At 40.5% G+C, this 27930-nt stretch overlaps 1 protein-coding gene across 1 annotated transcript; it reads left to right on the top strand.

The window, feature by feature from the left end:
• Window positions 1-468: 468 nt before the first annotated feature.
• Window positions 469-26956, top strand: parvaa (parvin, alpha a). Its single transcript, XM_086301919.1, has 13 exons — window positions 469-822; window positions 10436-10525; window positions 10791-10861; window positions 11091-11193; window positions 13035-13175; window positions 17292-17407; window positions 19716-19774; window positions 21133-21152; window positions 21235-21296; window positions 22481-22549; window positions 22840-22941; window positions 24786-24858; window positions 26118-26956. The coding sequence occupies exons 1-13, from the start codon at window positions 687-689 to the stop codon at window positions 26192-26194; spliced, it is 1119 nt and encodes a 372-aa protein (XP_086158045.1). The 5' UTR covers window positions 469-686; the 3' UTR covers window positions 26195-26956.
• Window positions 26957-27930: the final 974 nt, after the last annotated feature.

The raw sequence follows: 27930 nt of genomic DNA, 5'->3' as shown, positions 1-27930 counted from the left end.
CTATGAGCAACGGTGGTTTTTGGTGCAGCAACCTCCAGGAACCACTGGTTGTACCCCATCCAGTATAGCGGACAACTCTTAAAGAAAGTGGACTTGACATCGCTAAGAAACTTTAATTGGAGGCTTGAACAAAAGAATAAAGTGAGTGGAATAAAAAGATTTTTAAAAAATAATTAATCAGACAAAAAGAGTTTAGAAAAAGGTCCTTATGGAGGGTGGGGGAGGGGGTCATATTTCAGGAGGGGCTGGTAACACCCCATGTCCACCCCTCTAGGTATGGCCCTGTTTGTTTATTATTGGGTAACTTTGAGAAGCTAGAAAAAACCCAAGTAAAAATTAAAGGGCTTTAATTATAACGAGGTCACTTTTAGGGTCCTTTGCATCTATTTCTGTTGCCTCCTATTTTCACCTCCTGCTGCTCCCAGGACAGCTCTAGACCGAGTTGGACCCTGTTCCCGCGGTCAGAAGCCTCCCGCCTGCTCCCAGCCCTCCTCCGCAGAGGAGGGGCCACGCACTCCAGCCAACCTCGGGAGAAAATGTCTGGAATTCCGTTTCCGCTTTAGGGAGTGGACAGCGATTTTCCCTTAGTTTTTTTTTTTTACTTTGACTTTCTAACAAACTTTGATTTCCACGTCAACTCGGACAGTTTTGAGTTAACTGTCCCGGATTTAGTTGTCGTTTCGGCCATGGCTTCTTCGCCTCAGAAGTCCCCTTCGTCTCCTAAGTCTCCGACGCCCAAATCTCCGTCTTCCAGAAAGAAAGATGACTCTTTCCTTGGGAAACTTGGTGGAACTTTGGTAAGAAGGAAAAAAGCCAAAGAAGGTAAACAGCTAACAAAGTTAACAGTCTAGCAACTCTTCTGCTCCTCTGAATGCACTGTTTTCTGAACTAAACCCTCTTACAGACACATTTTATAGTATGTGCACACAGCGTTGTACTCTATGAACAGCCTCCAAAAAAGTAAAAGTCACTACTACTACGCACTGAAGTTTCAGAGAGCCGACATATTTAGCACTTGGTTATGTTTAAGCTTAGAAGAAGTTCTTTAACTACAACGTGTGGTGTCCTGTGTGTGCTTTCATGGCCGCAGGCTGTGTGGTCTGTACCCATGTAAGGTATTGAATCCGCTACTACTGTAATAAGTGAGGAATGAGGCAAGAGGGAACACAGGCCCGCTAACCACTGTAGAGGCAGCACCCATCGTGCTTTCACAACAGCTTTTATTTTTTTAGTTTGACTTAGTTGGAAGGCAATAAGGAGACACATTGGGCGTTAAACTAGTTGTTAAAGGAGGTATACATATACAGAGACAATTTATATGTGGATTAGTCTCTTTTTTTCCCCTTCCAGAGTGCTCCCACCGGGTCAACTAATTTAATTTAGGTAATAAAGAGTTCATGTGAGGTTGGTTTTATGGATCATGCTTTTAGCAGCTTAACATTTTGTGTTGCAGCTAAGAAACATTTCACTTTAACAACAGAGAAATTTACTTTGGATCAGACATACAGGCTGCAGTTATTTCAGCATAATTACAAGCTACATACAGATGCAGATCGGTAACAAATTGGGGCCACTTGTTCAAACTCATTGTAGTTTGTGGGTGACATACACTAAATTTGATCTCAGGTGGGCAAGAACAGTAAAAACAGTTAAATAGTAACAAAATTTTTTTTTCCAAACTATTGGATTATTGTTATATGTAATCAAACGTCCACTTACAAAACTTTTGATTTGAACTATTGAGATGTGTTAACCTCTTAACATCCAGCAGGTCATTAGCCACCTGTCTGGTGTAAATTGGAATTTACAGCCTCACGTCTGTGTCCGCCTGGTCTTTGGGTATGCAGAGGAAAGGATGATTGTTATGTAACAAACACAGATGTGTTGGCATGCATTACTCATAAAGAAAACAGACACATAGCCCGTGGAAAGGACGCGGCAGCTGAGTTCGTCACAAAGAGGTAGAATCCTGAAAACACTTAAAAAAATAATATATCCCTTTCTTTTACTGAAGGGAAATATTAATATGTCCCAAAAACGTTCACATTTGATGAATCATTTGTTTACTAAATAGACGATAAACAGGCTGAGATGTGTTAATATAAAATACGGTCCGTTTCAACACTTCATCTTAGTTTTTCCACATTCAGTTAGTCGACTGTCATTACAAAGAAACAGACCAGCAGAGCTGCTTGGCATAACCAGCTTACTTTGGAAACATCTGTAGTTCAGACCTCTGGCTTGGATGAAATTATTAACTGTTGTGTTACCACTCTCATGGGCTCATTATCAATGACTTGCAGCTTAAAGCTTCCTGGTGCTGAAAGTCCAAAAATGTCAGTTTTGTCCTCCGTTTTAAAAATTATATTCTGCATGTCCAGTGGACCCTTTGGCAACCTAGTTCATTCATTCATTCATTCATTCATTCTGGTCTGATATATTAGGCCAAGCTCTCCACTCTCCTTTCAGTATATTTCCAAAAACATGGAGAATTATTTCCAGGGAGGACTGAGTAATGCCTTACTACCATACAATATTAGCTTTATTTGTAAACCACTTTAAAAACGACCCACAAGGAACCAAAGTGCTGTACAGAAGACTAGATAAGAGACATAAGGACATAGTAGCTCAGAGAAGGAGGGTGAGGCAAGACCACTGAGGGCTTTATTAGCAAATAAATTCATTCTAAAAGGAATGGGCAGCCAATGGAGGGAGACGTGCTCATATTCACATGTGCCAATTAAAAGACCGGCAGTAGCATTTTGTACCATCTGGAGACGAGCGATGGAGGAACCACTAACGCCCATATAAAGTGCATTACATTACTCCAGCCGAGTGGTGACAACGGTGTGGATTACTGTGTCAAAGTGTTGCCTAGAAAGAATTGGCTTTTATTTTAGCCAGCTGCCCTGACGTCAAGCTAGAGGTCAGCGTCCACTTTGACCCCTAGCTTTGTGATAGTTGGCTTGATATACTGGGCCAAGGAATCCAGATCTATAGGGGTGGTGCGAGTGGTGCTGCCAAAAACCGCTTCTTCTAAAAACTGGAGAGCCATGCAAGCCCTTATGATGTCAGGACACTTTGCAAAAGTCTAACAGAGTGTGCGTCATTTGCTTGTTTTAATTTGCCTCAGTCTGTATTTATTTAAAGTGAACCTTTCTGTCATATATGCACTATTTCAGCTGTGGATGATCATATTAAACATGGGCAAAGTTCCAAATATTGAGTATGTACAAGGAATTCAAGCTTATTTATATGGTAAGGTCCAGGAACTCAGCTCTTGTTATTACACAGAAGCACCACCCTCCTGCTGGCCAAAGTTTTGTTTGTGAGGGGCTACAGATGAAAGTTGGCTTGAAGGAAGGAGAGGTAAAACAGCTTGTTTCGAACTGTGAATCCTTTAAAGATGCTCTAGTAGAATCCTACAATGGTTTAATAGATAGCAGAGCACGTCTGGTTTCAAAACACTAAGATCAGTCAGCTTGTGAGCGATGAATGATGTCTCGGTACCATCAGCATATCTCTGGAAACATTTGTCATAAAAGCTGGTGAAGACACTGATTATTTGGTTGACCAGCAGTTATCTGTAATGCACTCGGTCTTACTCGCTTTGCTCCACATGGTCAGAGGTCAGGATCAGGTACAGAATAGCAGCTGTGGAGCTCATAGCGATTCACTCGACTTCTCATGGACACCTCTGCCCGCTTCATCTTCCTCTGTAATAGTTCTTTAACCCCGCTCTATTTTAACTACCAGGAACGTGCTTTAAATAAATGTCTTCCAAAAGGCTTCTTTTAAATGCTCAATTCAGTTTATTACCATGCCGGCTTGCACTGGAAATACAACAGGCTCCACAGATGACATTCATTGTTGAAGGCCAGGTTTTATCATGGAATGAGAAAGGTCCCCTTCAGTCGGATGATTACTTTCTGTCAGTCAGGATACTGTTGCACAGCTGAGCCCCATTTTATGTTTGCTTTGCCCATAGGACATGCATGCAATCTCATTATATCAATACGGGCTCATGTCCCCTACACACACACAGACACACACACAGAGTATATATGCACAGAGCAGTGTGTAGGACGTCTGCAGTGTGTTCTATGATTTGATGGAAAACGTGGGCTGATCGCTCTCGTACTGATCAGTGAATAAATTTAGGTCCATGTGACATTTATGGCTGTCTCTGCATGTGCCGGGGAGAGAGAGGGGCCGCCGACTGGAACGGGAGTAATGACTGGATGAGAGGAAGAAAGGGAACAGGTTGGAGGGGATGTGAAGGAAGGGAAGGAGAGCTATGTGATGTGGACGAGGTGGTATGAAAAGAGAGGAGAAGGTCAGGAGGTTTCAGAGCATTAGCGAGGGCTCTGCAGAACTGTGTACACTGAGTATGGAGCAAATACAATACATGAATCAGGGGAGGTAATTTTATATCCTCTGTGAAAAATCAAACAATTTTAATATTTATCTTGGGGTCAGTCGGTGTATTAAAGCTATTAGAGAGCTCAGCCTGTGGAGAATGAGACGCAGGGGACAGAGCTGGTCCTGCTAGCCAGGAGAGGATGCTTGTGACTGGGGGACGGAGACAGACAGACATGGGCTGTGGAGCGTTATGCCCTCCAGGTAGGACATCAGCATGCAATCTTTCCCCCATATGTAGCACTGGACAGGAGGCATGCAGCTATTTATTGTGTTACCCTTATTTAACCAAGCGGATGGATACGCATCCTCATTTTATGACAGTGGACTGAGGAGGGGGTGGAGTGGAGTGATGACTCGGGATGCCTTTTAATCCCTTTCAGTGCGCTCGTAATGTCACTAAATGAAATCTGTTGTGCAAAAAGGGGTGAGCAAAATCTTGCTCGATGCAGAATCCCAGCAGGGGAGTGAATTAATGCCATATTCAGATGAATCTACCCGCCATACTTCCTCAGCACCTAGCCAGGGTTAAACAAAGTCGCTCTACCTTAAATAGCACAAGTGGTGGTTAACAGTAATATCACATTGTGCTAATTAGTATGGTGTCATTGTACCGCAGCTGTACCCCCACATGAGACACTGAAGTTTCAGCCGCTGAGGGTGGCTTTCACAGGTCTTCAGGTTATTTGTAAGTTACAAAATGTAGAGTAGACCACAGAAAGCAAAAATTATTCCCTTTTTCCATATGTGTCTTTGTTGAACTGTGATTGAAATAGAAGAATAGAGGAACTAGCCCCATTAGGGATGTTCCTGGCGACTAGTTTCTCAGTCGACTAAATAAGGAAAATAAAACTAGACTAACCGACTAATCTAAAACTAAGAATCACTCAGGTGTTAAGTTAAATTTAAGAACTGTTTAATAGGAAATGTCAAAAACAAGTAATAAAGATAATTGAAACCATTAATCACATTCTTCAATAATGAATCATGCCACTTAAATGTGCAGCGCCTCGTATCGTGCGTTATCCACGTTACACGTTATACTCCAAACAGGCAACAAAGAAGAAAAACACTTAAAACAACCTGATGTTAAATATTATATGAAGACCTGTTACTACAAAAGATGTTCACGTATTACTAAAATATTACAAAAAGAAATAATAACATATGAAAAACGAATAAACTGGGCCTACTCCTGGTAGGAGGTCGTTGGAACGCCTTATTCAGAAGGCAGACCGAACTCCTCACACTATTGCTAAGCGAGAGCCCATCTGCCTTTTGGAGAAAGCTAATTTCTGTTGCTTGTATCCGCGATCTCATTCTAATAGTGTTAGCAAAAAGACGAGGCCTAGATTAACAGATTTTTAATGTTTCTCAACAACAATGCGCCACCTGGTGGCAGAAGGCTGCGTAATGTTTAGGACACAATCATTTACTGGCATTGAGCGTTAGTTAAAATGTTAAATGATTAGATTAAACGACTAGTAAATTTGGTACCAACCAGTGATGACAGCGATGATTAGTAGCCTAGTGGCGCATGTTACTAACCCAGTATACACTTTTGTTTTGCAAAAAAAAAAAAAAAAATAATGTGAGAGAAACCTGGTTTGAAGGTGGGTTTGATAACCTGATTCAAAACGTGGTCATCTCTTCTAATTATCTAATTATCTAATTCTAATAAATATGTAGAACCCAAAGGCATGAGACAAGTTTTTTGGTACTGGTATCTGTTGGTATTCTTAGCAATACTGACCAATAGCGTTTGAGCAGGCTTTCAATGTATAAAGGTAAGGAGCCCATGTAAAGAGCAAAAGAGATCTTGCATTTGTGAGTCCCAAAGGCATTGCTTGTTGTAGGACTGGGCAGTAGGGCTGCACGATATTAGGAAAACCTGCGATGTGCGAAAACTGTGATCAATACTGCGATAACGATATGACTTGCGATAAAATAAATAGCAAAACAACCCCCAAAAATGAATACATAATTTCCGTTTTACTGCAACAGTTTTATTTAATGAAAGCTGCTGTATTAGCAGTGTAACAACAAAGTGCACTTTAACATTGAAACATTGCCCCCATAAAAAGATTTCTGAGGCTTGAATTATGAAAGACATCCTTCCCGGTCTCTAGAATTAGTTTTAAATAAACATAATTATACTGCAAATTATCTCAATGCAGTTGTTCATCATTTTACCACTCACCAAGTACTTATGATGTAAGTCAAAACTGGAGAGGAAACTTTACTGTAGTGCTTGCGTAGTTTTCAGCTTGGCTCAGTTCAAACGTGACGGTCTTGCGGCATGTTTCGTACATTTGTGGAATGGCGACATGGGAAAAGTAGTTTCATGAGGGGATCTCCGGTCCACTTTATGTATCAGACTGGTGAAGCCCTCTCTGCTAACTGTATTTATAGGCATCATGTCTTTGTCAAAAAATGTGTAATGGCCTCTGTTATTTCTTTGTAGCGCTTCGACGTTTTCTCATAAGTTGTTCCACTTGAAAAACTCTGATACAGAGACAGCTATTGGACTGCTGTGCTCTTTGTCTTAACATTAGCAACCTTTGTTTGGCTAGCCCTATCTTTCTGAAACTCTTCAAACAGTTCTCTGTGGTTGTATTGAAGAAGATGGTGGAGATTAGTCGTGTTTCCTCTGGTGGTTGCCACGAGTGTTCGGCAAGTTTTGCAGAGTACCTGTGTTTGGAGAACGTCGTCTTTATCAAATCCAAAGTACCTCCAAACAAGCGAGGTACTATTTATTTATTTATTTATTTATTTATTTATTTATTTTTAGGCACGAGTTCATAGTCAGTAGCGTTCTCGTCATGCGTCTCGCTCTCAGCCTTTACAACTGTGACTCGTTGCTGCAGCGTTGTTCGCTCCCCACCTGTGTAGGAAGCGGGCCTCTAATCCATTTGATTGGTTAATGCCGTGAAGGGCTCTATTCGACTGGTCAAATGTGTAAAGGGGTTTCTTTGATTGGTAAATTCTTTAAAGCACGTGTGTAAACATTTTAAGGTACCCAATTATCGCAGTTTACGTCGTCTTTTGCGATGGGCCCATCGCGCAGGCTGATATCGTGATGACAATAAATTTTCGATTTATTGTGCAGACCTACTGGGCAGTATGACCAAAAATTGTAATATCGCACTTTTATGATAACTTAAAATAAATTTGAATGAGTGTCTCTTTGTATAGGTTTACAGTGAAACATTGTTCTTCCTGGAGGATTGAAAATATAAATAAGAATAACTGCCATCATAAAAAAGAAATAAAAATCACGCAAACAAAACACTAAACAATCAACTTACTCAGGCCAATAATGGGTGGGTGCTTTAGCTGTTCCCTGGTGTAGCTGTACATCTGGGAATGACGTTCCTCTTTGTTAGCTTTTTTAAAATTAAGGCCATATTTGTAAACAATGATTAGGACATGGTACAGGAAGTACTTGCCCGGATATCCGCCGGCTATACCAAGAGCCCGGAAATATTGGCCTTTCTCCACAGAGACTTAGCGAGCAGAGTAGCTGATGGGTTTTCCAGATTACAATCAGACCTAATTGGCCTGATGACCATTCGACTTTCTGCGTCTTTGTCAGCAGATCTGCAGTGGGCAGAAAAATACAAGAAAGCACGCATACCTTGTGAGTGTACTCTTGCTGTGTACTTCGGGTTACAAAGGTTTAAATGATTTTAAATGATTCTGGCTGAGATAAAGGGCTAAAAAGCCTCTCTCGTAGTCTTACCACTGCATACATACGGGGTTGTCTGATAGATCTTGTGTATACATGCAACAGCATGCCCCCCTCAGCAATGCAGCTATTTGTTATCTATTAAAACAGGCCGGTGTATGCCTGCTATAACTTCATGTTAAATCATTGTAGATGAGCAAACTGAGAACATTTTTCAGTTTGGGGGTATTTTCTTTTGTGTTACCTTGTAAATCAAGCAGCAGATATTAGCTGGACTGCATTCAAATTAAGTAACTTCAAGCTTACTTATAGGTTATCCCATCCCGAGTCTCTAGGACTGGAAAAAAGTTCACCAGCCTTGGTGACTAGCTCGTTGTCACCTGATTTCCAACCACTTTTATCTACAAAATACAGTTGCAAAGGTTGCAAAAAGAGTCTGTGGGTAACATTGATGTTTATGGGATCAGTCGTTTGTTTGGGGTCATACTGAAAAGAAAATTGGGGTCATTTTGACTTCTGGTCATTATAAGATTCAAGATATGCTCGCTGGCAAACGACTTGTCAATCTTGAATACTTTCTTGAGGGGAATTAGGTGGAGGGTATTACCACTTGCATCACTGACTGTACCTTCTCATTGAAGCTTGACGTTTTTCCACAACACTCACACGTTGTCCCAGGGGAAACAAAAGTGGGTAAATTGGTGGTAATTTACGGATTGAAAAGGGTGAGGTGTGTGTTGCTCTGTAGGAATATTCTCATACACCTCTGTGTGATGTGATGTCTGCTCATGGAGACACAGTGTACATCCAGGCACTTGTGGATGGTGTTGATTAAGAGGATGTTTTTCCAGTGAAGGCAGAGTAATGCACGGGATGTTCACTCCACTGCGTGCACACACACACACACACACATACAGATCAGCAGCGATCAAACCTCCTCAGGTATCTGACATGCTGTGAAGGAGGGCATGCTGGGCTGCTTTAAAGCCCACTGAGAAGCAGGAAGCAGCACTGCTCTGTGTTTGGTTGACGTCAAGTGGCTCCCAACACTTATTCGTGGAATCGGGGGGACGTCCGAACTACTGCTGAACACCTCAAATGATTATAATTCTGGTCTTTGTCTTAGCTGGTGTGCCTTGCATGTAGAGTTATCAGATTGATTGGCATTTCAAAGATGTGTCACACAGCTTTTTACTGTTTATTTTTTGAAGTAAAGCTGGTTTCATTTCTTCTCCTGGTGCTTTTGATAACACTGGCCAACAAGCCAGTGCTGCTGGGATTCTTTCACCTCTAATAAATTTCACTTGGTGACTATTTTCGTCTAGCACGTCCTGGTTTTTTTAGTTATGGTGTTCCAAGTATTGGACAGCTAGTGTGACTGGACAGAAAAGAGGTCACGTTTCAGCATTTAAGAAAAAAGTGGAGCTAAAATTAAGGAAGGCGTTGATGCTTGACGATGGGTTCAAAGGAAAACTGAAGCCAACTACATCAGCAGCATTCGTGCAGGTTGTCAACAGTTTTGTTTTGGGTTTTTTTTTGGGTTGGGATAACTTTCTGAAAGTGTATCAGAGTGTTACTGAAGATGCAGTTTTTGTATCCTCATGTATTGTATTCCCACTAAATCTGGATGACAGCAATGAGCATAGGGCAAGATTTCATCAAGGTATAAAAGTGAAAAACTGATATCAAAGAAAATTGAATCCGAGCACGATGAGTAAATGTTTTTGGTTCAGAACAAGCACAAAATCAGGTGCCTCAAAGATTTTTGAGCATACTGGGCTTGCTTTATTTTGAGCTAAATTGACAGACCTACACATCTTTTGCATGTCTCTGATATTGCGTTCTGGCCTGTTTTTAGAATGACATTAAAACACTTTTGGTGGGCAAGAGTTGAAATTCCAGACATTTTGTTGATACATTGATATTCAAAAGTGTCAAAATGTCAGTGATTAGAAACAAAAACTTTTTTTTTTGTAGACCAGTGTGTATGTGTCTGCCTATCTGTGTCCGTGTATGTCTGTTCATGGCAGAAATGGTTAATGGAAATGATTTTTCTATTACTAAATAATTATTTGTTAAAATGAGAGTGCTCAGCTGCTTGTGAAAGTCTGAAGCACTTCTGAATTATTGGTTATTCTTCTACAATTGGCTAACATTTAAAAACCCACAAAATTTCACTCTTCTCATAGTTTAGATGTTTATTGACACATGAGATGTAAATACATGTTTTTTAAAGAACAGGCTAACAAAAATTCAGCATGTCTTATATCTTGATTGTTTATGTGATTGTTTTACTCTGATGGTGTGATTGTAACTTATTTGTTCTAGTGTCTGAGCTTCAGGAGGAGGGGATAAATGCCATCAACCTTCCTCTCAGCCCTTCACACTATGAGCTGGACCCTGAGGACACCATGCTCGGTAATCAGCTTAAATCACTCAATGTGCTGAATGTCACTTGTATTTGTTTCTTTAATCGTGTTATATTTGTTGTAATTTCTGCTGCCCTCTCGGCTGGGCCTCCTGGAAAAGAGATTTTTCCAACTCGTACCTGGATAAATGAAGGATATAATCGTATTTTTAGCTAACCCAAAGCATTTTGGGATCTACAGTTTGAGATACTTTAATGCTCCATTGCTTTGTACTGTTGTTTGGTTTATTTTGCCAACTTTTTCTCATCCAACAGAGGAGAACGAGGTGCGCACCATGGTGGACCCAAACTCCAAGAATGACCGCAAACTGCAGGAGCTCATGAAGGTTTTTCTTTTGACCTGCCATTTAAGAATTTCTATATTGCTACATCTCCTAACAACTTAGACTAAGGGCCCGAGTAAAGCTTTGAAAATAATTTCTACGTTTTATTTGTTTTTTGTGTTTCTTTAAAGGATATATTGAGGTATATTTAAAGGTAGCTGAGCTGTATCATAAAAAAATATAACATTGTAAGCCCCCAATGAAGCACCTGTTTCTTCTTCTGCCTGCGTAGGTGTTGATCGACTGGATAAATGACGTTCTGGTGGGCGAGAGGATCATTGTTAAAGATCTGGCTGAGGATCTGTATGATGGTCAAGTTCTGCAGAAGCTGTTTGGTAACTTAACCTTCGCACATTGTTGTGGTTTGACAAAGAGTTTGCAGATGGGAGTTTGCAGATGAGAGCAGGAAGCAGGTGGGAAAAGAACCTTGAGAGGTGGAGGTATGAACTAGAGAGCTGAAGAATGAAAGTCATTAGAAACAAGAAAGAATACATGTGTGTGAATAACAGGGAGACAGGTGAAAGGTGAACATGCAGGGAGTAAAGGTAGTGTAGGTCACTCAACCATTCAAAACAGAGGACGGTGCTCAAGAGAGGTGAAGAAGAGAGTGCAGGGAGGGTGGAGCTGGTGGAGATTTGTGACAGAAGGATGGTGACGAGATTGAAGGGGAAGGTTTACATGATGGTTGTGACTAGGGCAGGGCAATATGGTCAAAAATATTTATCACGATATACATTTGAAAATTTGCGATAACGATATAACTGACACGAGACAAAATACTGTACAACTCCACAGCTTTATTAGTGCAAAAATCCTCCACCAAATATCCACTTACGAGGACATTATTCTGCCACTGTTTGAAACAAATGTCCTCTTATGTGGATCTCATTTTTCTCAAAAACAAAAATTAGAAAAAAAATCTGGTTTTTACATTCTTTAGGTCCCAATCAACCCAAATAACAAAGAAAAATTAAAAATGCATGTCATGAAAGAGTTCGGGTCTTAGGAGGTTAAACAAGCAGCTGTTTTTTTTATGTGCATTAAAGTTATATAGAAATATAAAAGTGCAAATGCAAATTCCTTGCTGGCAGTTTAACCAAAAGGCATTTCCAGTGGAAACTGGCCGACATATCCTCAGCATAACCATGTATAATATCCACAAAACTTAAAAAGAGGTTATACACACAATACGGTAATATTATGTTGAAGCACAGCACGTATCACTCCGCCAGGCTCCTGCCTACGATAGCCGTAATGCTCCTCCGATAATCCATCAAGCGGTGCGGCTTCGTAGCTTACGAAAGTCGCACTGAAACATTTGACAGATTTTCGAGCGCCGTGTACATAAAATCGTTTCGAGGTCAGTAAACACAACCAGAATTCATACATAAGGCACACGGGAATAAGGGGCACTGTCGATTTTCAGAAAATCAAAGGCTGATTTTAAGTGTGCCGTATTTTCTGAAAAACACGGTAATAACGACGGCCCACTAGCATGCTCTACCGCTAGCATGTGCTTTGGTGTGTATCTGATGGACGAAAGCTAAACCAGTTCCACACCACTCAAGTTGCAGCATTTTTACAAACCAATCCTGGTTCATCTGTTTCATTCAACGATCCGTTTTCGCCCTACTCATTCTCCGTCGCCGCCATGTTTTTTCAGCCATGTGCGTATGAAAACAAAGGCACTGCGGATGCCATATTCTATTGCGATATTTCATTATCATTGCCTGACATTATACCGGTGTTACTGTGAACGGTATGATATGGCCCAGCCCTAGTTGTGACTCCTCCTGTGATGTGTGGTTTGGAGATGGTGCCTCTAAGAAAAGGACGGGAGGCCAAACTGGAGGTGGCAGAGATGAAGATCCTTAGATTTCCACTGGGAATGACCAGAATGGACAAGATTAGTACATCAGAGGGGCAGCTCAGGTTGAGCGGTTTGAAGACAGCAGTCAAGGGTGACATGCGCAGAGGAGGGGATGGGATATACTGGACAAAGGATGTTGTAGACGATGCTGCCAGTCAGGAGAAAAGAAAAGATTCTTGGATATAATGAAGATAACATGCTAGGGATAGAGTAAGATGGTGGCAGATGGTCGATCTGATAAGTAGTAGATTAGTAGTTGATAGCTGAAATTCTGAGTTTAAAATTTACTGTAAATTCTTCTTTTAGAAAAGCTTGAAGGCGAGAAACTGAACGTGGCAGAGGTGACCCAATCAGAGATCGCCCAGAAACAGAAGCTGCAGACGGTTTTAGAGCGGATCAACGAGTCTCTCAAACTCTCCACCAGAAACATCCGCTGGAATGTTGACTGTAAGAAAGTTTCATTATTTCTTTATTAATTCCTACAGTAATGTCGTCTCGCCAAAGGCAGCTTTTGGTTTTGGTCTTGTTGTCGTGCACTTTCAGTTATTTAGCCTTGAGAAGGCAGTGCAAACACTACAGTGAGATGCGCTGCATTTTGTATTTGTGCTGTGTGAAGTCCTTGCACCGCTATCTCCATGTATTAGTTTAATTTGATGAAATTGAAATTTCTTTTAAGACGGTGAGCCATCTGTCCTCCAGTCATTTGAACGACTGTTGTGAAACACAATATGCTGTTATGTAACACTTGCGATGATATGACAGGACCTAATGAATCCCTGTGGGGAAAATGATGTTTGCATCTACAAGAGGAAAACAGTCGAAGGATAGATGGCAAAAAATAAATAAAATTTAAAAAACTAAATATTTTCACACACAGCAGATACAGCATAGTAGAAATCTTTCACTCATATTCATCATCTAGTGACCCAACACTAACAAAAATAGATTGTGGCTCTTTTCTGCTTTTTCTTATCTTCTGTCATGTATATACCATTATAATAGTGAATGCTCATATCAAACAAAGTTTTAATGAGGTGAAGTGGACACCGGAGTTTGTGAATGTGATAACTTGAGAATGAGGCGACTCGACAGTTTTAAATTGATAGCATAGCTGCAATTGCTAGGAGGCTGAGGGGTAGCACTGGTCGCTGCCAGTACTTTTTTGTTTTCGATTGCAGCAACATGTCTAAAAAAACAACTAAACTAAACAGACTAAACAGGAAATCGACTGCCGTGCTTGGTATCAGCGCTAATTTAGTTCCGCATCAGTGTCCCGAGGCCGTCTTTTTCAGGAAAAGTGTTGCAAGTTTCAGCAGACAATGATAAACGGCATACTGCGTCTATTCCAATAGCATGAGTTTGCAGTAGAAGAGTCTGGCTGCAAAACATATGAAACGTAAAATATGACGAAAGATTCCCAGGATTGTCGAGTGATAGAATTTTATATCAGACAACAATGGGACAGCATTTCTCTCCCAAAAGTCCCAGGACTTGTGTCCTCCTCAGTTCATGGACATTTACAGACTGTTGTTAAAAGAAGAGGAAAAGACGTGTTACTGCCAACAAATCCAAAATGACGTGTTTCTTCAGAAGAAAGTCGAATTAAAGGGAGGTCGGCTAAAGCAGCTTGTTTCAATTAGAGGCTGAATTGACGGGCTGCAACACGACCCAATATCAGATAAATAAGGCTTATATTGAACTGTGACATACAAAGTTACTCTACTAGAATCTAATATTACGCAATTTTTATTTATTTTTTTTAAAGAACAACCACACTGGTTTACACAGATTTTTTTACTATGCTATACTGCACTGTAATGTACTATATACTGTGTTATATACTATACTATATAGTATATTGTTATTTTCTGCATCACCAAACAAATGCATGCACAATACAGTTACAGTGCATCGACAGTTTGCACTCGATCCAGGGGTTTTATTTGCAGTTTAGAACAAGCTGCAAATAAAAGAACCAGCGAAAACACGCCGCTTCCATCTTCTAGCTTTGAACTGAAACTGTAACATAACCGGCTATCAACCAGGTCATGTGTTCAGGATAAGTTTGGGCTTTAACATCGACACAAATCGTTAATCTGGCTTTGTAGTACACCCCTCTGGTTGTTGTGTTTGTGACTTTCCAAACACGAGTTGCAGAGTCCTCTGTGTTGGATAAACTATGTCAAATCAGCACGTATAGCAGGAGAAAGGTGTTTCTCCTGTCTCTTCTTTACTTTTAAATTTTCATCATCAAGTATAAATGCTGGGGTTGATAGATAAGCAGATAACTAATACTGACCCATCGATCAGCCACTACCACGCATTGTCTCCACTGACAAGGTGGAGTGGTGGTTTTGTTATTCTGTGAATTATTATTTATTTATACAGAAAAACTGTATAAATCTGGCGCTTGTCATGACCCTCATTGTTTCCTTCCTGTGTGGAAAACGGTATTTGAAGGATTTGTGTCTGAATGTACTCATCTGTCCATTGGATTAATATGCTTCCTGCTGAGATGTAACCGTGTAGCCGCGCATGTTAAGAGAGCTCTCCATCTGTCCTTTGATGGCACTCTTTGATCTGACAGAGTGAGTAACAATAATTACTGTTGAGCTCCCTGCACACTGCCTTTTTACTTTCGTCATTAGCTGCAGCATATAGTACTGGAAGTTGGACGTTGACAATGAAGTGTGAATGAGCCCAGAAATAATGCCATCAACAGTCTGTTCATCAGCTAACTTCACACACGAGTGCAACAAAGAATACTTACAGATTTTTAAGGTACTTGGCAGATTGTGTTTTCCCCAAGCAGCAAGGAGAACTTGCACGGTGAGGCTCCCTAGTACTGAGATCAGACTTGGTGTTTTGAAACTAGATGTGGATCTGACTGTGAAGCTGAGGACACCGCAGGCTCATTGGCTAACAGCTAGTTGTTCGAACATGAGCATACCCTGAGTAAAACTTCTTTCTGATCCTAATAATGACAATAATTTACTGAATGAGGTTCATTTCGTATGTTCTGAAACGAGAGATTGAGCCCATAAAATGATCAGGAATAGGATTACTGAGAGCTGTGTCTTTTGCAACCAATGGAGTCGCCAATGGAGTACTTTCTAGTCTTTAGATGAACTGTGTACATTGATTGGTCCACCACAGGACACACAGAGTCCAGGCTTTCCAGTATGCTACAAAGGAACTATAACAAATTGTAACAAGACTAAAAGAAAAATGTGAGACTGCAGCAGTAAAAATGTTTCAGGCTCTTGGGTTACCCAGTGAGTACTTAAGTACCCAGAAACCTCCGAAAGCAGTTATGTGGTATAAAATACAAAAGAAAGATTAAAAAATGATGTAATAACACACAGAGAAAATCTTTAGGATAACGAACACAACTGATTTTGTTATGTTCTTTTAAAACTGAAAAATCAGGCTTTCCTAAATGCGCCTCTTGTAGAAACTGTGTCCTTGAAAAGATATTAAGTACGAGATGTCTTCAAATATGCTAAAGAGCACAGTTAATAGCACAGAATGTAATTGATTTGGCTGTCCTTTTATTTGAGGAGCTTTCTTTTAATCAATTTTGTTTGTGCCTGCTTTCATCTCACATCCAGAGGCCGTAGAAAACCCTTCCTGATGCTGCCTATTTAGGTCCTCATGCAGCAGGGATCTAAGGTTTTATGAATGCTTTTAGCTTCCTCTCTTATTTGCCAATACCATTTGGAACAACCAAAGGCTTGCTTTAGACAGTTAATTGATCCTGATTGATTGATGTATCCAAAGGTAAATCTTTGTTTGGATGGCTAACTGCACATCTCTTGAGTGTTTCTGACTGATCACTGCAGCCATTCTCACTCTGTTTTTCTGTGCTTTCTCCCTCCTCACTGAAGCTCGTATTTTGTAGCTTTTATAATATCGCTTCAAGGCAACTTTTGGCATCTTGTGTTTGTATGTACACGACCTTGCCACGTAAAACTTTTCATTCTAAATTCCTTGAACGATATTAAAAAAAAAACCATTGAAAATATGTGCCTTGTTATTTGGCATCCCAATGCTTTGGGTGAGGTATTCACATTTAAAAAATACAAAGGCTAAAGATTGGGGAAAGAAATGGTGTAGAAAGAGCTGTGTGTCGGTGACATTAGTTGAAGAATGACGACATTATGTGACATTTGAAATTGTTGACTAAATCGGTAGCGCACAACACAAATACAAAACTCTTTTGTACTGTAAATACTAATACTTAACTCTATCAAATGCCACAAAAATAGAAGATATGATAATAGAAATATAAAGGTGCTAATTCTGGTTCACATTTTTTTACGTGAGTGCTTGCTTCCAGGGCCACCACAGTATGATCTGTGGGATGATTTTTGATATATTTAACATTTAAATAATAATAATGTACCTATAATGATGTAAATAAAACACTAATTGTTCTCATTTTATGCTACAGCTTACAGACTTACCTCACCGTTATCAGAAACCCCCGTGTGAAGCAAAATCCTGATCTCACAGATCTGCTAGTTATTGTTTCTGACTATTATTTCTGTTTTCTTACATTAGCGGTTCATGCTAAGAGCATAGTTGCCATCTTGCACCTGCTGGTGGCGCTGTCGCAACACTTCAGAGCACCGATCAGATTGCCGGATCACGTCTCGATTCAAGTAGTCGTCGTCCAGGTTGGTGAACGTTCTTTTTTTTTTTTTAATCTGCTGCTTATAAAAAAATCAGGCATGTTCTCCTTAATTCGGCACGAGCACCAGGTTTTACTGAGCAGTATTTGTTTATTATTTTAAACACTGGATAAGTCTGAATGCATGCAGCATACGGCCACATTAACAAGACACAGCGTATTGTGTCTCTCCTGCATGTTTACGAGCGAGTTAGCACTTTAAAATACGTGATTGTGTTTTCTGGGCTTTGTTCTGCACACACATCAACGAGGTTCAGACCTCGATGATGTTCAGACGAGGTCTGAACATCAATTTTTTTTTCTCCACCATTAATTGTCAGGGACACACAAAAGTCTCAGCACCGTTAATGTTTACTGAGTTTAGCTGTAAAATTTGACATCTAGTAAAGATTGAAATGTCTGTAGAAGACAATTTTTCAATAAAGGCTTTACCACAATGAAGATGGAGTCAGTGACAGGATAGATTGATGTAGAAATTAGGTTGTTGATGTTACGCTCCCTAAATCTATGGCTCAAAGGAACCCAACATGTGAGATGCTGCTGCCATTCATCAAGCTTTTAATAACAGGAACATAGTTACTCACAAAAGGACAGAAAGAAACAAAAGAACACGGGCGCTAGAACAAACAAAAGAGGAAGAAGACCATGAACCAGCCACATAATGGGCCGTCACATTCCAGCTTCTCCCTCAACCTAGTCCAGAAAAACTAAAATAAAAATAAGCAACACTGCCAGTAACTCCCACTCAGCCTGTACTTAATATACAAAGCTATAGCAGCAATAAATGAATAAAGCTGGTGCTTATGGAGATCAGGTAGGAGGAGAGAAGGACGAAGACCCGATCACATGCCCCGCCTCCTTTGGGTTTATATTCCTGGACTAATCCTTTCCACAACCAATCAACACTTGGAATAAATCATTAGAAAGAAGGAGAGATGGCATCTTATAGGGCTGTGCGATATGACCAAAATCTCATATCCTGATATAAAACATATATCGTCCCGATAACGATATAAATCACATTTAACATTTCCTGTAAATTCTGTGACTCTTGGGTAGCTGAAGTGTTTCCAGCTGCGTGTCGTGTATCTGGAGTCGAGTGTTTTAACTGATGCATGAAACTACACATTTTTAGACATAGGTTGTAACGGCCGCCGTTTTCTTTGTGAGTATTTATTACACAGCGCGCTGCGGGGAAAAGCCTGTTCTGTTTGAGTCTAAGGTTTGTTTGTTTTTTTTAGCACCTGGCGGCTCTTTTTTGCTTCTCATTTGTAAATACTCTGCACACTTTTTCACGTGATTCAGTTTATTTTGAAAAGTCTCAACAGGATCTTGAGCTTTATTGTGAAAGGTTTATGTGGAAAATAAACAAGCGGGCACGCAATGGTTTTACTGTCGTTGTTGCTAACGACAACACATAAACACAGGCGCTTGTCTGTCCGTAGTGTGGTTATATTAAATATAAGAGAACTTTAAGAAATTAATATAGCCACTATGGTGACCATCAAAACAATGAAAAAATATCGCTGTAAATAGTTTATTTTGCGACACCACGAAACAAACGGTAGCGTAAAATGAAACGATAGACGTTTTTATATCGTCATCCGATATATATCGTTATATCGAACTATATAAACTCCACAAACATTGACTGACTTCCTGAGGTAACAGTTGCTGTCAGCATTTTCTCGTATATTAAAAACCTGCTGCATCAGACAGCCTGCACGATGGAGACATTTACATACGTGACTCTACAGTGGTTTTTATAGATTATTTAGTTTAAATTATCCCCAGCATTGAGGTAGCATTAGTTAGCATAATATCTGTCAATCAGTCAGTCAGTGAAACTAGCTTGCATAGCGCCTTTCATGTACACAGATGACTGACAAACAGATTATAAGACGGAGCACAAAGTAATAAAAGAAAAAGTAACAAATAACCAATTTCGAATCAATTAAAAAGACAAAACAAAGGAAAGTAATTAAAATTAAATTAACCCTGAGGCACATCCACTGAAATTTGAGAACAATTAAAAATAAAAATAGATTAATTGGATTAAGAAACAATAAAAAAAGGTACATCATAAGATGTATATTGTAATCCTTGTGGTTTTTACATTAGGCTGACAAGTGAATGATTCCTGGTTCGATCCCAGCAGGAGACGCATATCAGTCAAACATGTAGGGCTACCTGCTGTGGTGTCACTTTGTGAACGGCTCAAAATAGGTTCTACTTGTATCAAGCTAAACAATGTATTGCACGTGAACTTACTATCCTCCCTTTATCTTTTCCAGAAAAGAGAGGGCATCCTTCAATCAAGGCAAATTCAAGAGGAAATCACAGGCAACACAGAGTAAGTACGCTCCACTGTGTGACTCAGTTTTTACACCTCACAACACATGTGCTGCACTCAGCCTGACACATGTTTGTGCTGGTGATAAAAAGGAACCAGCTCGATATGATTCTTTGCATTAAAACATTATCCACATTAATAAAAAGGAGCACACTGCCCGACTAAAGACCTCGACAGAAATCCTTTCCCGTGTCTATTTTTGGTCGATTGTCATAGTCTAGCCAGGTTAGTAACCATGGATATACTGGATGTCCGAATATAATTACAAAGAAGTAAACAAGACTGCGAATGGATGAATTTGTGTATCTTTGTCACACCGGTCCCAATGATAACAGCACTGTAGACCCAAAAACCAGAATCTGAGTAGCCTCCTGTGTTTTATGAGGGCTTTCAGAAGAAATATTGTGCACTGGTGAGCAGGCAACCATTGTATCTGAACAAGAGATGTGATGGCACCCTTAGCCGAAGAATTAGACGATTTAAATCGCACACATACACTCTGTCACACACACACTGTTTGTCTCCCTGCGAGGCTGTCCTGCAGCCTGACAGCAGCAACGAGGGTGATAACGGCAGGCCAACACACACATTTTGTCATGGTAGATGGAGGCTGCTAATAAAACACACGCACTCACACATGCACTGAGGCTTACACACACTCACATGGTCACAGTGGATATACAGTTATTACCACACCACCAGGACCATTGCCCAGACCTGCTTGCCTTTGCCATCACAGATTACACCATAAACGTGTGTGGGAGTGCTTCTGGGGGTGTGTGTGTGTGTGTGTGTGTGTGTGTGTGTGTGTGTGTGTGTGTGTGTGTGTGTGTGTGTGTGTGTCTGCCATTTCTTGCTGGTCTGCCCGCTGCGATATCTCTTCCTCCGGGACACTCGTGCTGCACTTGCTCCCTACCCTCCAAAACCACCTGACCCTTTCCAACAACAGCAACGTCCTCCAAAGTGCTAACATTGTAATAACAGACAAGAGGCCCTCCATTCCCATAGAAAACCTGAACATCTTCATTCGTTGTATTAATTCCCTGCATTGTTGTCCTATTGAGATTATTGTATTGTGCTGCAGTATGTGCTCAGTGTGACCATGCCACTGATGATACCCAGGTTATTTGAATACCCAAAGTATACATGTGCCTATTGTTAATCAAATTATGAGACCGCAGCTACATTATTGTGTTGTTATGTCTGTGACATAATCCTTTTGCATTCCTCTGCGATTGAACTGGAAGCGTTTGTGTTTCGTTTTGTTTTTTCCCTCTTGTGTGGTGTAAATATTGCAAAATTGATGATGTAAAAATCAGTTTACCTGACACATTTTGTTTCCCTTTTTTCTTTCTCAGGGCCTTCTCTGGCAGACATGGTAGGTTTTCTTGAAAGAAGTGACTTATGTAACACTTTTTTCCCCAGATTTATTCACGGTGATCTATTTTTATTCTCCACAGAGCGTGATGCTTTCGACACCCTGTTTGACCACGCTCCTGATAAGCTGAGTGTTGTGAAGAAGGTACTGAGACTCTGCAGTAGCATTGTACTATGTGGGACTATGGAAGACTGAATTTTTACAAAAAAATCTAAATACAGTACTGTGCAAGTCTCGAGCCACTCCTTTACTTTTTCTGTTTTCCTGGCAAAATGGTGAAAAGGGCAGTCATTTATTTAAACATGCAAAACATAGATAGAAACACGGTAGATGAGGCAAAAACTGAGTCTGGGGAGATACGAGCTTGAAAGTGACTGCCTTTATTCTTCAACACAGTCTTAACTCTCTCAGGAAGCTTTCTAGAAATTTCTTGAGGTAGTCTTCATAGTTCTCAAGGCTTCATGAAGGACATTCGAAGCTCCTCTTTGGATGTCGGTGTCCTTTTGTTACATTCTATGTTAAGGTGATCCCACACTGCCTCTGGGCAGGCCAATCCATGATTATGTGCTTTTCTATCCAGGTAGTTTTGTTTGTTTTAACTGCATTGGCAGTGTGTTTCTGACCATTGTCATGCTGAACGATGAAGATGTTGCCAATCAGATGCTTTCCAGATGGTATTGCATGGTGGTTAAGAATCTGACGGTACTTTTCTGTGTTCAAATCTGATCAGATGTGAACACCGCTGGTTGAAATGCAGCTGCAAACCGTGACACAACCATCCAGGTCATCGTGGTCAAAGGAGCTTGGAAAGAAAGGCGTCTGGACTTCTTTAAGTTGCTAGAAGACGTTTCACCTCTCATCCGAGAAGCTTCTTCAGCTCTAAGGTCAAATGGCGGAGAGTCCCAGATTTAAACCCAGTGGGAGTATCCCCCCAAAGAGGGACAAAAGGACCCCCTGATAGTCCTCTAATCACATGAGCCAGGGTTTCGGGTGAGCTCATTGTGAAATGGACTCTCCGACATTTGACCTTAGAACTGAAGAAGCTTCTCGGATGAGAGGTGAAACGTCTTCTAGCAACTTCAAGAAGTCCAGACGCTTTTGCTCCTTTGACAACAAATTCTATAGTAATATCTAAAGCTATCTTTTGCTCAGACGCTGTAAAATTAGGAAGCTTGAGGATATTTTAGTGTCAGTTGTGAAAACCTTGCGTATTGTTGCCGGTCCGTCTGGAACACCCTGCAGGGTCTTGTTGTTTCTTTGGACTATTTCCTCTTCATCTTTGAAGCACTTTTTTTGTGTGTCTGACACCTTCCTTTGTCTCTTCTCAGACACTGATCACATTTGTGAACAAACACCTGAACAAGCTCAACCTGGAGGTGTCTGAACTGGACACGCAGGTACGTCACACACCTAAATACACACAGAAACGATGTGATCGGTTTTCAGGTTGACAGATGATATTTTCAACGACAACTGTTACCCCGTTTGGATGATTAAAAGCTGTCACGCTGACACACACGCAGGCTCACTGTTTAATGATATTTGTAGGTTTTAATAGCCATTTGATGATGTCACATCTCTTTTGTTAAGTCTGTAAACACCGTGCTCAATGTCACATGTCTATAAACCAGTTCGACTCGTTTGAACAATTCTCTTACACGCCCCCGCTATTGTGCTGCTGTTTCAGTTTGCAGATGGTGTTTATCTGGTGCTGCTGATGGGGCTGCTGGAAGGATACTTTGTGCCGCTCTACAACTTTTTTCTCACACCAGAGAATTTTGACCAAAAGGTAAACAGAGGTTAAAGAAATGTCTCACCAAAAACACAGTACCTCAATATGATCACTATTTTCCAAGGACTTTACCTTTGTAGCTATAAGGCAGAGAGGTACGGGGCTTAAGCGTCAGACTAGAAGAGGTATGCATGGTTGATGCCCCCTGTAGTGCAGTGTCTAGAGATGTGCGTGCATATCTGTATGGGGTCAGTTCACACTTATTTTGTATTTGTTGCTGAATAAAAAGGCTGTCGTGACATTTGATGAGTCGTTCACCCGTAAAACAGCACAGACGTCACAGAATACACAAATGCAGCACTGTTAGCTTGTTTTTGAAGCAGGATAGTAAACTTGTTGTTGTGAGCTCCGCCGTCTAATATTTTTCTTTCAGAGATCTGTGAGAAACATGGCTTACACCAATCTTTAGTCCTGACCTATAGTTTAGGGAACACGCCTAAATCGATACTCCATTTCTGAGGAGCCTCACATACTTGGAGCCAAGACTCTCTCCTCTCAATAGCTTGATAAATGCCATCCGTTTTCCCCGGAGCCCATTCACTGCAGAGCCATCTCTCCTCTCCATTGGCCTCTGTAGTACTACGGTATTCTGAGCAGGCAATCTGCGGAGACACCACAGTAGCCTTTTGTTTGGGTTTTGGCCAGCTGCCCTTGCCAAGCTGCGAAGCAAAATGGGCATCGGGTGCTTCAATGTACACAACTGCTCGTTCGCGCACACACACACACAGACATTCCTGGCCCGGAAGAACAGGCACCAGCCCCACAGCATCTGTAATCTCCTATTGCACAGGGAAACACTGGAGTGGCTTAGGGGCTCAGCTCTTACTCGGGGTGTGTGTGTGTGTGTGTGTGTGTGTGTGTGTGTGTGTGTGTGTGGGGGGGGGGGGGGCCCAGAGGCCTGTGGGCGATACACCAGGGGTGGGCTGTGCAAAGTAGCACGAGGCATCAAGAAAGCACTCCTGCTTCTGCTCAGTGGATCTCTACTCCAGGCTCTTCCTTTCTTTTTTCTATTAGATGGGCTAAGGTCACGCTTTTCACACAATAAGCCCTTGTTGGGCAAAGCTTTTAGTACTTCACAGCAGGGAGAGCATACACCGACAGACACAATGTGCGGGGAATGGAAAACCTCTTTCAACCTCTTCCCTGTGATTGGATTCCCATTTTTTGAGTCAGACTGGCTGAGAAGTCTTTCCTCAACAGGAGAGCACATCTGCTCGTCTAAATGCACTATATGTGAAAAATCTTAACCGCCTTTAAGCAGTTTACCTGGACACAAGTCCGGTCCTACCCACATTAATATCAGCTCAGCTTCCCGGCGTCATAATTATCAGTTTTCTGGAGAAATCCCATGTCTCCACTTTGCACTGGCATACATTGCTCGGTAAATGTACAAAGGCAGCGTAAAGATGAGCTGAAGGACTTTAAAGCCGCCATTAAAGATTCTTTTGTTTCCTTTGGGGCACCTAGAAGAGTTAATAAGAACAAAATCATAGTAAACAAACAGGAAAGAAATCCAAGCAGCTATTTGAAATATATCGTTATACTTTGTTACTCATTCACCTTTGATAGCATGAAGAATGTGACTGTATCGCTTTCCCAGCATTAGGAGGGTTTTTTTGAGTGACACTGGTGTAATGTATCCACTGATAAATGAGGGAGCAGATTGTTTGTGCAGCTGCTGAAGGCTCATGATCTTACAGAACAGAGCCGTGCTGTGTTTGCCGCGTCGGCCCACAGAGGATGTTCCCTTATCAACGAGGACCTGTGTGCAGTTTGTACGATTTGTGTTTCTGCGTGTATGCGACGTGTTTCCTTCAGCAGCCTCCTCACTCTGTCTGCAGGTTCACAATGTGTCCTTCTCCTTTGAGCTGATGCAGGATGGAGGTTTGGAGAGACCAAAGCCCCGACCTGAGGGTAGGATGTTCATTCAACATATTTGTGCTTTTGAACCTTTGCTTCTTTATACACTGCTGTATGTGGTGACACACCAGGGTCCACTAGTTTTTGTTCACTTTTTAGCTGCAGTAATCAATCATCTTTTATTAGCCAAGGATCAGATTGCTTATAATGACATACAAGCAGATAAAGATCCCTCCAGCTTAGAGTTGGGGTTACAAACCTTTGCCATGTTCCTTTGGCTTTGACCAAAATAAATAAATAAATATGAACAAGTCTTATTTTAATTTTAATTATTTAAATTGTATTTATTATGTCTTTATAATTCTTTACATTACTGAGTGTACAATGTGTAAACAAGTACATCATATCCTAAACCCGCTGCTAAATTTTTAAAATATTTTCTACAATATTTTATCATTTGTAAAGCTACTGAACTGCTATTTTTAAATTTATTTTTCAAGTAGGCCACTTTTCATTCGTTTGCACAAACCCATGACTCAAAATATCATTTACAGCTCTTAAGTAGCTCCAAACATGCTAATCGATATTTTTTCCTCCACTTGACATTTGTTATGCTTTTTTATTTTGGATGACAACGGTTTATAAAAAAAGTATAAACAGTTGTCATTCATTTTTAGGTCCTATCATTTGTTTAGTACAACAAAAACACAGAATTATCATAATGAGAATACAAAGTAAAGTACCCAAAAAAATCATAAAAGCAGAAAAAGATGGTGATGGCAAGAAGGTAATAATGTTGAGACTTTTTTGAGATTAAATGTCTCGAGCTTAACTTGATCTTTTTGTCACTGAGCTTAAACCCAACGTGCACGTATGATACTTGTTTGAGATGTGGTTGTTTGGCAGGGGAGTCGCTAAAACACAGCCAAGTTAGTTCGAGCATCCCTCATAAAGGATTGTATGTGCCTCGTCTATAATCGCATATGAATCACAATAACTGAACCATACTTTCAGACCAGAATGATGAAAATCATCATCATGTCATCCAGGTATCTGTTGCTGCCCATGTGCAAAGTAGTGACTTATAAGTTTGTGGTGCCACAACATCTCCAACTGTGCCAGTGGCTTAAGCTCACTTAAACCATCATCCGTAGTGCTGCTTTTCCTTCTAATTACGCTGCTGCTGTGCAGAAAAAGGGACAGTCATACACCTCGACTGAAATCCAGCCACACTACTGCTGACTGCTTTTAAAAGGTTGAACCCTTGTTGAATATATGTACCCATGTGTAACTCTCCTTCCTTTGTCCTTCAGATATTGTGAACTGTGACCTCAAATCAACACTGCGCGTCCTCTATAACCTCTTCTCCAGGTACAGAAACGTAGACTGAGCGTGACGTGCATCAGCAGGGAACACTATATAACATGGACCACGTTCTGAAGCTTAATACCTTTTTCCTTGTATTGCTATGAAAAACTATTTTTAACTCAGTGCATGCTTCACATTTTGCTTGTTGGATAGTAAATCAAACACAAGTCTGTCTTGTTTATTTTTGAAATTTCTGACTCTACAATATGAATTGAACATTGAACTAAATAACAGCCGTTGTTGGTGTTTGACTACGACACAGAGGTAATCCTGTGAGGCGGATTTGTACGTTTTTAATTCAGAAAATAAAATGTTTAATTGTATTTATTGTACATTTTGATACACTACTTGGTTTTCCAGTTTTTTCTTTTGTTATTTCATTCATATTGCTTTTTATGAAATGTGGAAAGTGCCTTTATTTAAACATGCGAACACTGTCAGCTCTTAATACGTTGATACTGTGCTAACCAGCTACGCAGTGGTCTTAATGCTCCAGATTTCCTTTCAAAACATTTTGACCAAAGCTCTGTTTTGCTCAGCAGCTGCTCGCTTTACTGTATTTTATATTGTTAAATTTATCTTAGTATAAATTGCATATGCATTAATCACACTTTTTATAAGTTTTCACATCTTTCTATAAGACCAGTTAAATTTGACTGAATATATTAAATGTATGTTGTATTCTACTTTCAAGCCAATGTCACATCTGTGCAGACACGCTCTCTATAATGCATCTGTTTATGTTTTTAGTGCATTAAATTCAATAAATACTTCAATCCCTAAATGCAATGGCGTTTTTTTATGTCCCTCAAAGGAAGCAAAAGGAAAGCTTTTCCAACAAAACAAAAATTGGGGTCAGATTGGTTCCAATTTTGTCCGCACAGAAAGACAAGTGAACCTCCACAACAATTTTCTTTCCTCTAAATTGAGATGGACTGTTAGAAAAGCTGTGTAAAAGCTTTCTGAATTGCGGCTGACCCCAACATAGACTGAAACAGATAGGACAGTTACTGAATGGATGAAAAGGTTCATTTTCCCTCACACATTCCACAATAGCCTTTAAAAAGAAAGGCAGGGGGTGGGGATGGGTGTGTGTATGCCGCGTATGTGTTGACGTTATTATTGATAATACTGAGGCACTGCAGTATTCATCCTGTAGATGCAGACGTGTTGCTGGCGATCTCGGTTCACTATTCTGTGTTTATGTTGTGATCAGAAGTCCAAATACACTCATTTTGGTCACAAACGTCACAGTATTTTGGGGCTTTTACTGATTTCTTTGAACTGTTCCTTTTACAGGGTGGAATTATTTACAGCTTACATATTTAATGACTTTAGAAAAGAGGAATTGTGTGCACAAGTTTGGATTTGTCTAATCCACACAGGATCAAAAGTATACATACGCACAGCCCTACTAATACTGCTTGATAGCCGTCGGCAAGTTTCTGGGTGAATATTTAACCGCTGTTCTTGGCAGGATTGCTAGAGCAAATTTAAACTGGTTGGTTTCTGGGCACAGACGCTGCAGCATAGACGAGGTTGGGTCTGTGGGCAGTTCATTCGTTAATGCTTAAAGTTAGCCTGTTTTATCCATTCCAACACCCTCTAATGTACTTGGGATCACTGGGAACACCCAATTGTAATTAATCTAACCCTTTTTTACTATTACATTAACTTTGTGCAGCATATCAGTACCACTGGTAGCAAAACAGCCCTATAGCAATGATGCTACCACTACCATGCTTGAAACTTGGTACA

The sequence above is a fragment of the Aulonocara sp. 'chitande type north' Nkhata Bay genome, linkage group LG7 (assembly GCF_057382095.1).
Source record: "Aulonocara sp. 'chitande type north' Nkhata Bay isolate Kocher_YH1m ecotype deep benthic linkage group LG7, A_spYH_male_GT1.1, whole genome shotgun sequence".
NCBI lineage: Eukaryota > Metazoa > Chordata > Actinopteri > Cichliformes > Cichlidae > Aulonocara > Aulonocara sp. 'chitande type north' Nkhata Bay.
This window is presented reverse-complemented; position numbering and strand designations above follow the sequence as displayed.

What these genes read in the sequence shown, in the direction of transcription:
- parvaa (XM_086301919.1), top strand. Translation starts at nt 687, where the DNA reads ATGGCTTCTTCGCCTCAGAAGTCCCCTTCGTCTCCTAAGTCTCCGACG. An exon ending in AAGGAAAAAAGCCAAAGAAG is followed by an intron (nt 823 to 10,435) that starts GTAAACAGCTAA and finishes TATTTGTTCTAG; the next exon opens with TGTCTGAGCTTCAGGAGGAG. An exon ending in CAGAGAATTTTGACCAAAAG is followed by an intron (nt 22,942 to 24,785) that starts GTAAACAGAGGT and finishes CTCTGTCTGCAG; the next exon opens with GTTCACAATGTGTCCTTCTC.